This window comes from Oenanthe melanoleuca, chromosome 1, assembly GCF_029582105.1.
Source record: "Oenanthe melanoleuca isolate GR-GAL-2019-014 chromosome 1, OMel1.0, whole genome shotgun sequence".
NCBI classification, from domain to species: Eukaryota; Metazoa; Chordata; class Aves; order Passeriformes; family Muscicapidae; genus Oenanthe; species Oenanthe melanoleuca.
This window is the reverse complement of record NC_079333.1, coordinates 52127323-52141939: the sequence shown is the minus strand read 5'-3', so window position 1 is coordinate 52141939 and position 14617 is coordinate 52127323. Positions and strand designations below refer to the sequence as shown.

Here is a 14617-nt window from a genome sequence, read left to right as displayed (position 1 = left end):
CAATCATGATTAAAAGAACTGCTTAAAAAAAACGTTGAGTTCAATTTTGGAAGACTTATTAAACATTTACAAGGGTAAATCATACAAAAACTAGCAGAAGGTTCAAATTAAAAGAATTTTCAAAGCACTGAACCATCTACTTTCAGAGCAGACAAGCGTTCATGACCCATTTTAAAAAGCTTTCCTGATTTGAATGTTATTGTCAGCTGCCTTCTAAGCAACTGTTTTGTTAAACAAGCTAGAAAAAAAACAAACAACCTACTAGCAGTTCATAGTTTTGCAGCCATCAAAATATACCAAATATACCAAACCATATTTTTGAACTTCCTAGCTCTCATAGCTGCAGAAATAACATTGAAAATGGAAATACTATAAATACGTTCATGTCTGCCTGAGATCAAAGGCTAAAATATTTACCTCAATTGTGTTAATCCCTATCTATCTGAATCAGGGGCTCAAGATTTGTTGAATATGGAATGTTTTGTTTCTTACATTAAATGCTTGCAGCTATTTGCTCAGTGTTCTCTGCGTTCTTTACTGAAGGTCTTTGTTTTCCAATAAAGACTCAAAGCATGCTCACCATGTTCTACCATCACATAAGAGAGCAGCAGAGAGCCAGAAGGAAACACACCTTGCAGTGAGAAGAAACCAGAAATTTAACCTAATAATCTTAATGGAAAAGACAAATATATTCTGGAAAAGACCCCTGTTCACAACCAGGCATGTTCTCCGCCTTCACACAAATACAGTAAGTCTGTGGCAGGTTTCTTAAGAAGAGGTAGAAGGCTGAAATACTCAAAACCAATGGGAAATGCAGTGAGGTTTTCTCCATTAGCTGGATATGCTCAAACAAGCTTGAAAAAATTAAATGACATTTCAGTGCCAAAATAAATATCTCTGGAGAACTTGTGATTTATCATCATGGAATGTGATACACTGTGTCAGATTATAGGGTGCTGGAATCCTCAGTTTCATTTCAAATAAGGGTTTTTTTTTTTTTTTAATGCAAATTTCCAGTAACAGTGAAGATTTTTAAAAGAATACTTACTTATCATCCCTTTCTAGGCATTTTACCAGAATTGGTAAAATTCCAGATTTTATTAAGTCATCAATAGGTGGATTTCTGTCACTGGATAGGAGTTTTCTGTGAAATCAAAAGCAAAAGTAAGTAACTTTCATAACAAAAAATGTGTATAAGTTATGTTTCTGTATCTTTATTTATCATTACCTTGCAGCTTGGACAGCACTCAGTTGGATCACTGGGTTGTCACTTGTGGCGTTCTGAAAAAATAATTTAAAAACCCAGTAAAAATTAAAAATGCACAACACACCCTTCTGGTTTACAAACAAAAAGTTAAACGTAACATACCTGCAGTATAGCTTCTAGTGTTACATTTTGCTTGGAGGGGAAAAAAAAAAGTTTTAGTAATTTTGCTGATAGATCATAGCCTTCTTAAACATCTAATACAAGCAAACTTATTTTATCAGTATATCAGTTATGCTTTCAAGTAACTGCAAGATAACAGAATACATTGTTTAAAGGCACCACCAAAGTTTTAAAAATAATTTCAGAATCAAGGAACTTACTGCTTTGAAGTCAGCATCAACATCAGAATCTTCTAAGCTTTCCTCTTGAGGAACATTTCTTTTTTTCAAAAGATGTTCATCTCTTTTGTTCTGTAAAGAAATGACAAAAAATAAAGCCACTTTTAATGCTTATTAGTACAGGGTGGTGATACACAATGGACCCTTTCAACACAAGTATAGATAAGGTTGCCTTTTTTTAAAGGCATTTGTAACTGCAAATAGAATTTGCAGTATTTTAGCTGTAATAATCTGACAGCTTGCTAATCAGACAGATCTATGACAATCCATTACATTTGAATTAATTAAAACTTACAGTATGGGGATTGGTTTTCTAACAGGCATTCACAATACTCATAGCTCTGCATGACATTAACATTTAGCCACACATAACAGAAATTCTTTTTCAGTGTAAGATTATTTTTCAGCTAGACCTGTTTTGAAGCTCCCTGGTCACATCTATTTGCATTTTCTGTGTAAAGTAACATGCTCCAAGCACACTGGCACTTGCAGCATTTCCCACTCATGCTGTTAGCCTAATTTCTGACTCAAAACAAGACAGATAGACAATCTCCAGTCTCAGCTCCTTTAAGGAATCACAAAAAAATAAAATTAACTTTTCAGTGGTAAAATATCCATTTAACATTTCATTTTAACATTCCTAATTTAATGAATTTGAAGACATAAAACAGTAATTTAAAAAGAAAGAAAAAAATCATCAGGTGTTTACACATTTTTACAAATGTAAAATATATTAAAAGTATTGTACCAAAAATATCAAATGGTCTCTTCTAAATTTTAGACTTTATATTTTGTTTGGTATGCCTAGAGATACAAAGAAGGGGCAATGGAAGATGATGATGCAGTATATATATCTGAACAATTCTTTATGTTTGGTTTTGATTTTTTTGTAAGCTAATTAAAGATTCAAGTATTTAATGATGCAAAATGTTGAAAAAGTGTAAGAGCTAGCTCTAACATCTAGAAGAAATCTAGAATACTAGCAAGGAAAGGCAGGCTTTTCAGTCTCCAATTATCTGATAACCACAGTACCCAATAAAGAGATTTTATTATACCACACCTTGTTTGTAATACATAGAAAAGCCTCTAAATAGAATGACCTGTTGAAGGGCCCCCAAAATTTTATTTAATGTTATAAAAACCAGCAATTCCAGGTCCAACATTTCTGGGACTTGCTTACCTTTCAGACATCTTAGAAAGAACTTAAGTTTGAAATCCTCCCAATCAATATATACTTTTTTTTTTTCAGGTAAGACAAAGCTAGAACAACAAACAAGCACAAGAAAAACCCTTTGATGCAGAAGACAACATTCCAGTGGCTTAGCATAGCTTAATTTTAGTCAAGTTTTAAGTACAGAAACTAGGTCCTTGAAGAGTGCTCAAGACCACCTAGACTGGCTGTGGCAGCCTCTACAGAGCCATGCAGCAATGGCTGCATATATGGATCAATCACATCCATATAAACAAGCACCACAAGCAGTTTGCTGGCAAGTGGATCTGGAGGGAAGGAAGAGGAGCAGGCAGTTAAACACTGAGAAAGTAGTGCTGTGCAGATAAACTGCATCATGCAGGAACGCATTAACTGACAGATTCACCATAAAGACCTGTAATGTATTTACATGATTTTCCCACACCAGACCCCGAGTTGAACCAGAGCCTGGCTCTCTCCTGTTCCAGTAAGCCTTCTATACTTGCACCCACAACTATCCAATTCTTTGGCACCATGAGCATACCTCAGAAAATGCCTCCTTACTGTTAACCTTAACCAAAATAAGTACAAGTAACAGACCATATTCTAAGGCCAAGACATTACATCCTCTTAAGAGAGAGAAAGAAACTTCACAGGACATAACTGATCACAGAATTACCAATGCTATAATTTCTGTGAGTGCAGGCAATGTCTTCAGGCCATCAGTCATATGGTGTGATGGCCTCCAGAAAAAATTATCTCAGACAAGGAAAGAAAGGAGCAAGAATGTTTCTGTAGCTACTCACTGTTTGCAGGTGGCTAGGTTGAAAAACAACTGTCAGAACCAATAGAGAGGAGCTTCCACAGCAGCCTGAGGCAGAGAGCCTAGTACTTACTGAGAAGTACTAAAAGTTTTTACTTTAACTAGCATTTTTAATGAAAGTCAAAGTGTTCATGAAACCTTCCAGTCCTAAACAGTGTCTCCAAGGCTATTTGAAATAGCTCTGCCCATCTGCAAAAGTGTCCAACCCCAGGACAGTTAAACTGCTTTCTTCAGTAATTTTGATAAGCCAGTCACTCTCCTACATAAGGTAAAAGAGGATGATTTGCAGCCTGCCATGGCTTTAAAATGCTTGTATTTTGACATATTGTAGCAAACTCATAAAGGTTTTGCCTAAATCAAAACACCGACCTCTTCTGCAGGCTCCTGTGGTGAAAAGGAAGACAAATGAACATACCTGGATACAGCTGCCCTGTTCAAAACCTGGCCCTTGAAAGGGAGCCCTTTCAAAGGTAGAGACATCAGAGTGCAATGTCTGAGGAAGGGTAAAACCTTGTCACAAATGAAATTCAGCAGGTCTCCTTCTAAAGGGGAGATCCTCACCACTGCCTGCACCATGTGTGCTATGTACAGTAAGTATGTAAGTTCATAAATAGGTGCTGACTGCTGATTATAAGCACTGCCAACATTCTGGTAGAGATCTCACTACAGCAGCCTACAAAGGTTTCTGTACAACCAAATGGCATTGGTAAACATGCCAAATGAATAGATAACAGTAATCATACCAGGAGGGCACTTTCTTGTCCAGTTTTTATGACAGATGCCCATAATTTGCTTCACTAACAGTGGGATGGTCAAGTTACATGAACAGTAAGTATTCAAATCCTGCAGATCCTGGTACTTCTTTTGGGTATCTTCTTGGAAGATGGCCATAGGATTTAAAAAAAATATAGAAAAATGCAAGTAAGTTTCAAATGCTCAAAAACGTGATTAACAGAAGACTCCTTGTGAGTAAAGGGAACATCCAAAAAGCTCTGTGCTGCACTGCACTTAGTACTAGGAGACATGGCCAATGGGATGCTCTAATGGAACTGTGAAAGGTTTCAAATATGAATTTGTACATATTTTTCACCACTGGACATGGAGGAAAGCTCTGTAAGAGTGTCAGCTGTTGTGAGGCTTCAAGATTAAAAAGGAAAATAAATAAACAAGAAAATCTTTGCTTACAGGTAACAAATACCACTACAAAATGTTTCTTCAGGTCAGGGGAAAGTTTAGGAGCTCAGCAGCCAGTAGAAGTTCTTGTGGCATGAAAGTAAGAGTCTTCTGAGGATAAAAAGCAGAACTTCAAGAACATTTCAACATTAGAAACTGGAGTTCCTAATGCTAGTCAGTATTAGATATACTCACAGATGACAAGCAGCTCTTGCCCCTGCAATTACATTCAAGGAAAGACTAAGGGCTCAAGCCAGTAACGGAGGTAGATTCCGGTTTTTTCTGGACATCCCTTTTAAGCTACCACTGATTCCAAATCAGATTCCAAGATTCTTCTTCAGATAAAGCACATAGCTACAGATACACAGTTAGAAGGCACAGGCAACATTTCCTACATTTGAGTTCTGCTAATTCACCTTTGTGACAACAGAGAGCAATCATAATGTTCCTGTTTGGTTAGTGCTCATCTTTCTCAGAAGAGGAGAAGATTGACTAAAAGTAAGTAGACACACACAATACAGCCTAAGCTCTAAGCACAGATTGCAAAGATTGAAACCTCTTAAGCCAGGGAACAGCAAGATCTCACCAAAATGGATTCAAGCAAGCCTCCAAAGAATTTCTTCATAGTCCTTTTCAACTAAGCCTCTAAAAGAATCCATTAGAAATGCAATTTTCCTCTTAGGGAATTTTTTTAAGATGAATCAGTTGAGGCAGGGTAAATGCAAAATCTTTTCCAAGAATCTGTGCTACGACCACTTGATAGGGAAGCATCCAGAAGAACATACTAATAGTGCTTCAGTGTCCCTGTCATTCTACTCAGCCTTCGAACCGGTACACTTACATATTGAAATATGTTCTTTACAGCAAATGAAAAGCTATACACACACACTGAACTGGAAAAGACACTTACCTGATATGTTTTACTATCCTGAAACTAAGTATTCTCTTTGTCTTTTGGATTTTCACACTTATTGAGAATCAGAAAAATACTGTTTTCCAATACATGTTTCCAGCAACATGAAAGACAGATTCCTTTCTTCAAGGAGTCTTCTACTTTATTTAGGGGCTGTCGTAGACATAAGCAATCATATTTAAGAAAGATCAGAGTAGAAACAAGGACAGTATGCCAGGGAAAGAGGCAAAAAAGACATATGTCCATGACTCTTTAATCCACCACTTTTTAGCAAATAATTGCTTTGCCTTGCACCAAACTTAATTGGCAATTAGAGCTTTCATGAGTTTATGTCTATGAGCTCTCAGGGGCAGCTGAGTTTGCCAAGAAACCAAAAATAAACCTTGCAAGAGATCATGGAAGTTCTTAGGATTCCAGTCAGCGGCACAGTATCCTGTGCTTCTGCTGAGGTTAGGAGTGCTAAGGCTTCCTTTGAAAGGTGACATCTAACTCAATGACAATATCACTGATCTGGCTAAGAACTACCTTTATTTAGGCACACAGGTGGCCCAAGTCAAACTTTATCCTCAGAGAAAGCCAAGCACACACAACCAAAGGATGTCTCAGAGAAATGGAGTTACAGGATTCATTTAGAACCTTAAACTGAATCCTAACCATTGCTCATCCACCATACACTCCTTTAGATTGAGACTAACAGATTAAGCCAATTAATTCCAGAGTCCCTGTTACTAACAGAGCAGCCTTCAGGTTTCTGGGATGCTGAAACCAAGTGATGAACACTCTAAATCAGACTTCACCAAGACACTACACTGAAAAGTTTTATATTCTAAATCCTGATTCAATCTCTATAACCTGACACTGACAGTGTCAAAACAGACACTGTTATCTGTCAGGAATGGGATATGGCTATTATTTAAGCTTTCAGACCTGTTGCTGTACAAACAATATAATCAGAGACCAAGAGCATCTTTCCAGAAATGTAATAAATCCATTCTCAAAATGCATAGAACACAAAGCCAATATGGAATCGGTAAAAGGGCACCTGACCATGAGGAATGTCATCTGACTGGCTCATGATGCTCACCCATGCCTCAATCTGGAATCTGCCAGACTACTGCTACCTTTTCATGTCAGATAGCTTTGTTAATCTTTGCTATTTACATTCCTAAACAGTGATTAATAATAAGTGATTGAGAAATAAAAAACAGGGAAAAAATAGAGTTTCTTCCTGAGTAAGAGCTGTGGTGTGAAGATACTGAACAGAGATAATATATTCTTGAAACACAGAATGTGTTGCAAATGCACCTTGATGTCTGTCATTTCAAGAAAATAAACACCTCACACTGATGGCATGCAGAAATTGTTTACTACTGTTCAAAGCCATGATTTTTTATTTATTCCATCTTACTAAACAGAGATTTCATCAATTTCATGAGATCCATTCATTTAATATTTATATCCACATTGATTCAAAAGATAAACCCATGACTACGTACATAGTGCTTCAACCGCACAGATTAAGAACAAACTCAATTTGTCTCTCTTCTTCAAAGCCAGGTGCACATGCAGCATCTAGGTAACTGGGATGAAGAGAAGACATCTCTTTTCTTTGAGGAAGCACTGGTGGATTACTAAGGTTATGCCAAAAATTTCCTGATTTTGGCATACTCATGCTAGAGTAGCAGTGTTAACTGTAAAGACTGAAGCAATGATATTAGAACTTATCCTTTCCACTGCTGGAGCTTGATAAAGCATATCCTTTTCCATTTCAGTCCCAGTTTTGTACCAGAAGCAATGGTACAGAATCTCATCTGTCAGAGCTCCCATAGCAAACCAGTTGTCCACCAGCATCAGCTGAGTTGACACATGCTGAATTTATTATTAAAGCAGATTTTTTCTGGTCTCTGCAGTGAAGATGTTTAACCAACACTCCAGAAAAACACCAATTCCTGCATTTAAGAGTGCTGCAGTTGCTGTCCATTCTTGATTTACAGTCTGACCTACATCAAGTGCTCAGGCTTCTCCTCTAAATGTGTAACTGATCTTTGCACATGCAGTTTTCAGTGAGAAGTCAGTGGCAGCTCATAGGCTTCCTCCTCATTTTCACTCACATATTACTGCCACATGCTGGATTCCTTCTACACAGGACAATCCCTTGCCTTAAGTGTCTGACTTGCTCCCCACCATGCTTCTGTAATAAACTGGCCTTGAAAGTGTGACCTGTTACAAAAACCAATTATAAGAATTAATTTAAAATTAAAAGTCTCATTTTGCACTGCAAAGTTCTCTCCAAAGACTGCACTGGAATGCTCACATGCCATCTCAATTTAATGAGATGTATAATGCTGCATTAGTTAAGCCATCTTTACAGGTTTGCTTTGCTAGCAGGCACAGGCTGCCCAAGTGCTATGAATGACTCTTCCCAGTACAGATTTCAGTTATACAGCGAGTTTCACACCAATTCTAAACAAAGAGGGCCTCTAACATGCCAGCACAAACTTCCATTGCTGATCATCTGTCAGTCATCTGGGTCAAATCAGATTTCTTTGACTAATTATTACAGTCTCAGGATGAATCTTAAAAATATTTATTATTTTTATTGTAATAAGATAGAGAAGTTTTTCTGTAAGACCTGAAAAAAACCAAGTCCCTTTTTCCAAGAGGAACAGAAGGATCCCAGGAAAATACTAGCACAAGATTTTTTGGTTGCTCCTACACAATCAGGTGATAAGTGCAGACAAAATATCTCAAAAACAAGTCAGGCTGATTTCTATCAACATACTTATTATTTACAAACCATTCACTTTGATTTTAGCAAGGATTTTGTCTTCTCAGTCTGCAAATAATGAAAAAAAAAAAAAAAAAAAAAAAGAAGATGGAATTTGGTGGGTATGCACTCCTAAGCAAGCACCACTCAAACTGTCAAGGATTCAACTGGCAAACTGGAGATAAGCAACAAATTGGAGACCAAAAGGAGCTTGGGCTATATTGAGAATATTCAAATCAAACACTTATCAGGTCATTAATGAAAATAATACAAAATACAGGTTATACCAAGCTGGAGAGGCCCTGAAACATACAGGGGAACAGAATGGGAAAGCCTGGAAGAAGCAGATATAATTCAGAAGACAGAAGTCAAATGTAAAAAAAAAAAAAAAAAAAAAAAAAAAAATCTGCTTTTATTTAACTATGAAAACAAAACAAACAACTACATTTGCTTTGTGGTACTCTAAGAAGTGTACAAAGCATACACAGACTATGTGCCTATCAGCAACATACTTAATATAAAGAGGAATACTGTGTTAGGATCTGTTTTTCACTATTCCATTTAAAACTCAGCTGCAGCCTCCATCCTTTTAGATTTCACACCTTCCAAAAAAAAATACAGGCAATTTGGATCTGAGAAGCAGCAACAAGTCAAATCTAGGAAAGAGAATGTTCAAGAAAAGGGTGAAGAACTGAAGGTGTCTCAACAGGATAAAGCTAAAGGGGCCAGTATGAAGTCCTCAAATACACTGAAGGTACCCCAAAAGCAAATAAAGGTTTACCCTCTTAGCTTGTAAAACATCCTTCAGGAGCAAGTCTTTGAGATGCCTAGAAAGGCTGTTGGAAGAGTTATGAAAGACGAGGGTGTAACTAATGCTCTAATTAGGAAGAACAGTAAACTAGATCAGCTCTCATACTCATGATCCTCCCAGTCATAATGACATTTACCCAATATAGCCAAAATCTGACCCCTAAATTAACTCCCATTACAGCAGGGAAACAATAATTTTCAGGAAACAAAATAAATTTAACAACCTCACTTTCTGAAGGCTAAAACTCACCTTTTTCCCATTCAGAGATTTTAAACATTTGAACAGCTGACAGCTCCACTGTAATAACTGGTACAGAAACTGAATATTATTTCCAAGTGATACAGTGAAGTAAAGCAGTACTGTTCTGTTGTATGTGCTTCACAAATTGGAGAAGAAAAATAAATTAGAATCAACAGTTAGTATTTAACAAATTTACACCTTTTATATGTAAGTATGAGGCTATAAAGCAAAGCTTATGGAAAAATACTTAGTTAAGACACCAGACCACTGTTAGCAAAGTAACACAGTTGATAAACAAAATCACTCACCTTCCGCAATTCAATTGTAACTTCATTTCTGTGTCTTCTCATAGTCTGCAAATAAAAAAGAAAAAAAATTATGTCAAGAAAGTAGTATTCTGTTTTGTAATCAGCTGTTTCTAGGAAAAAAGTGGTTATTTATCTAAAGACAGGAAAAATTGTGCATAATTTATAACTCAGTCTTTCCTGGAGGATGCACATGTGTTTTGTGATGTTTCGCTTGGGTTGGTTTTTTTTTTGTTGTTTGGTTGGTTTGTTCTCTTTTTTCTTTTAATTATATACGTTACAGAAAGCTTTGTCATAAACCACAAGAAGTACCCCAAAGGTACAAAATATCGACTTCCCCACAGAGTTTTACTAGAATGATTCTCCAGGTGTTTTCACTGAAATGACTCTCCAGGTGTTTATATGTGCAGACTAAAGGCAGCAGTAAATCCAGGTTAGACAATCTCATATTCCCATATAATCACATTCACAGCCTAAACACATAAGCTGTACCAGTTCTTTGGCCAAAATCAATCACGACTGACAGAAGATGACTGAACTCAATGCAACAAGACCAATCAGGCTTGCAGAAAAAGGACACAAAGTAGTACAGTGGTACTGAGTCTCCTTAGGATCTATAGCCTAAACACTGCAAAGGAAAACCAGCATGCAAGCATCTCAGCCCCTTAAAGATACTGGGCACTCAGAACACATTCCTGACAATGCTGCTGCACCACTTAGGTAAGAGACCAGAAGACTGAAAAAGAATTTTAGCTTGCTGAAGTTGAGTGAACCTCCCTAGGTTCACTCAGCTATCACTGGAAAAGACATGTACCATCAGAATACAATTCAAAGGAGATCAGAACTGGATGACTGCTGGCAGTCCAGTCAGATCACCCATACCAACTAAAATTAGCCTTTTAAAATACTTTCTATGTCCTATCCTTGCAACTGACCTTCACTGCCACTATCATGTTCCTTTTGAGTTAGGACAAATAACACCCTGAGACAAAACCAGTGAAGACCAGCAGTATACAGTAAACACCAGCACTGCCCATCAGCCATCTAAGAAAATACCAGACATGCTAAAGATGAAACACAGGTAGAAAAAATGAGCAGATTTCACATCATGAATATATACAGGAAGTAACTACAATAGCTTCACTGTTCTCAGCCAGCTTGCACAGCAGCGCCATGGGCAGGGGTGCCACTCACTATACCAGATAGCTCAGAGCCCCATCCAGACTGGCCTTGAGCAGGGCTGGGGATGGGGCATCAAGCAACTTTCCTGGACAACCTGTGCCTCACCATCCTGACATCTAATTTCTTTCTGACATCTAATCTGTATCTACTCTCTTTCAGTTTAAAAACATTGTCCCTTGTCCTGTCACTATCTGCCCATATTAAAAACCGTCTCTCCCTCCTTTTTTGCAAGCCCCCTTAAGGTACTGGAAGGCTGCAATGAGGTCTCCCTGAAGCAGTCTCATCTCCATGAAATTCATTACCTTGGGTTCACTTGATAGTAAGGAAGGCTTGTCTTCCTGCCCACTGATCGATTAACCAGCTCACTCATGTAAATGCGGACAAAATTCTCCTTTTGCATCTACAGGGTTGAACTCTACTACTTTAAAGAAAGCAAGTCCTCATTATGGTAAGAGGACACCAGCACTACAGCATCTACCAGAACTGCACATATTTCCCCCTCTCATCATTTTGGTAAACCATTTGATACTTGGGACCCTCTGAGCCTGCTGCAACAGCTCAGTATGATAAGGACTGGACAGCTAATGAACGGGAGGGCATTTGTTCTCTGAACAAATGAAGAACCCAAGAATTCATCACATGCAATTAGCAAGACCAGTCATTCAAATTTCTTGCTCTATTAGAACTTTATATTTCAATAATCTAAATAACGGTGTCAAATTTAAGGACACCATATAGCCTAAAGTTTTTCAACACTTCTTCCCCAGGACAGCTGCCTTCCAGTACTAAAGGGGGATACAAGAGAGCTGGAAAGGGACTTTTTACCAGAGCATGGAGTGATAGGACAAGGGAGAATGGCTTTCAACTGAAAGAGGGCAGGTATAGACTAGATATTAGGAGAAATTCCTTGCTGTGAGGGTGGTAAGGCACTGGCTTCCCAGAAAAATTGTGAATGTTCCAACCCTGGAATTGTTCAGGACCAAATTGGATGAGGCTTTGAGCAGCCTAGTCTTGTGGAAGGTATCCTTGCTCATGGCGGGAGGGTTGGAACTAGATCTCCAGGGCTCCTATCACTCACATCATTCTATGATTCTGTAACTCTGCCTTTCAATAAAAAATATAATTAAATAATGCTGGAAACTCTCCTTTTCTTGGTAATTCTGTGTTCTAGACACCAAAATTCTTTACTGAACTTCTCACTAGCAACATCATCCCACCTTCCCCTAAAAGCTCATATTTTATTCCTACTTAAATTTTAAGGCATACCCTATTATAATCAGTCAACTCTAGTGTCCACTGGAATCTTCCTCTCCAAAATCCAATACTGTATGTGCCAAATTTGAAGTCTCAGTGATTTAACTGATGCAAGGCACAATTTACTTTTAGATTTGCACCCTACCTACAATTTACTCATTTTTCTATGCAAGAATACTCTAGAACACTTATAGTAAACAGAAAAAAAAAAATCAGACTAAATCTGAAGTTCTTTAGAAGACAATGATAACATTTATCACCTACCACTCTTCTGGAAGCAGTGCAGATTTAAGGAACACTATATGCTGTGCTCAACAGTTCAGCAGCTTGATATTTTTGGCTTAGAAGAAACCCAAATACAGCGCAGTCCCAGGCAAGGCATTACTACTGATTTCATCAATTTACTCTAAAACCTTCTCTAATAATACTTTGACTAAAGACAGCTACTCAGAGTCAGCCATCCATAAAGTCGCTACTGGGAAGACTCCAACCTCCTTTCTATGGGCAAATAATTCACTCAGATTTTCCATTAGGATTTTTTCATTGTTTCATACTTCCATTACTTCAGCCTCTCTGATTCTGTCTCAATATTTTTTTACTCTTTTTCTTCTTGTTTTTTAAAAAGCTAATCTTCAAAATATTTCACTACTCCATAACGGTTTTCACATTTAATGTGCAAAAATGTCCCATCTTTTCCTCATTCAGAGAGCTACTACTCTTTAGAAAGATCCATTAAAAAGGTTATCACCTCTGCAGACATTTTTGCTGACCAGTACCATACATTTTCTGAGCTCTAATACTCTTAAGGCAATCTCCATATTATGAGTTTTACCCTTTCAGCTGTTTTTTTGTATTTCATTTTAAACTTACCGAGTGTTTTATCTTTTAAAGCAGCTCTGATACGTTACATTTCTTTTTACCTTTCTCCTCTAAAAGGCAGAACAGGCAGTACTCATCACCAAGTCCAGTGATGGCTCTCCATCCACAGAGCAAGTAGGTTGATAACTGGGATATCTTTTACCTCCATGGACCAATGAGTGTTATCTGCCCCCCACTAAACTAAGGGCTCCCAGTCTTACAGAGATTCCTGCTAGCACAGCATCTCTAAAAAAATCTGTTTGTCAGGATCATCAGGATCACCAAGAATCAGTGATATAATGTTGGGGTTAGAGACTTCCTACAAGCATATGGGACTGAAGCTCCCAAAGAGCCTGTGGTGCATTCTGGCAGTTAAACTTGGTTGCCATGGCTGGATCATGATCAGTGCTCCTTGCTTGAAGTCTGCTGACACTATTTCTAATCCGACACTTTGTGTCCCTGACACATGAGATGACCACTGCATATCAATGTGTTTAAGACCACGGATTCTACTTAATTAATACTTGTCAATTGTGGCAATTATAGACTGCACAAGAAAAACACACAAATGCACTTTACATTGGCTTGATTACCTAATTTTATTCATGCTGCTTACTGAGGATTTCTCCAGACTGTTGCCCAGCTTGTTTCTCCTCTTTATTATTCGAGCTAACACACTAGTGACAGACTGCTATGGTAAGACTCTGAATGTCCACAATTCAGTCATCCTTGCCTTGAAAGACCTAAAACATATTTCAACTTCATCCTGCATATCTTGCTATTGGAAGCTTTATATTAAAACTTGCAGATCAAAAGGCACAATTTCCAATCTTACCTGGTGGGGTGAGGTGGGAAGAGTAGGATGGGATAGAACAGGAAGACTGACAAAGCCCAGATTTTATTCCCCAAAAAACAGACCTAAGTGATTCAGGTAATTCTTTGTCCTGATTTGGCATTTCTTGAGAGGAAAGTATTTAAAGCCTGTGTTTCAGATGAACCATTTTAGAAATACAGCAGGTCATCAGCACCTTCCTACAGACTCAGAAGAGACACATATATTATAATGCAATAGCATATAAAAGAGGCAGTCTTAAGTACCACTGCTAGCCTCCCTTCAAGGAATCATTACCACTGTAAACAGAACAACACACTTTTACACAACCTGCAAGACCCAGTATACAGGGAACTTATAGGCATTTACAATGGATTTATACACTAGCAGAAAGGCTAAACATTTTCCCCAGCTAATAGAGGTCAGATAAAACAGAAGAGACAAAATTATTCTGCAACTTAACCCAGGATTCATTCCCAGCTTCCAGGCTGGGAGGACATCTGTTGAAGTCTACAGATACCACACCACCTGAAGCCTAGCAAGAGGTTACCAATGGATCTAATACAGGGTTTGACATCCACAGCTTCTGACTATGATCACATCTCAGCATAATGTGCTTAAACAAGTAACTTCATGGAACACTGAAACAGCACATCTCAACACTA

General features: G+C 37.8%; 1 protein-coding gene across 2 annotated transcripts in view; it reads right to left on the bottom strand.

The window, feature by feature from the left end:
- KPNA3 (karyopherin subunit alpha 3) overlaps positions 1–14617 on the bottom strand; it is a 47493-nt gene that overhangs the window by 18053 nt on the left and 14823 nt on the right. For both annotated transcript variants that reach the window (XM_056484446.1, XM_056484455.1), the window contains exons 2-6: positions 9830–9874; positions 1588–1677; positions 1370–1399; positions 1229–1281; positions 1049–1144 (exon numbers count right to left, since the gene is read on the bottom strand). In XM_056484446.1, coding sequence (XP_056340421.1) covers positions 1049–1144; positions 1229–1281; positions 1370–1399; positions 1588–1677; positions 9830–9874 — 314 coding nt within the window. The remainder of the gene's footprint in view (positions 1–1048; positions 1145–1228; positions 1282–1369; positions 1400–1587; positions 1678–9829; positions 9875–14617) is intronic.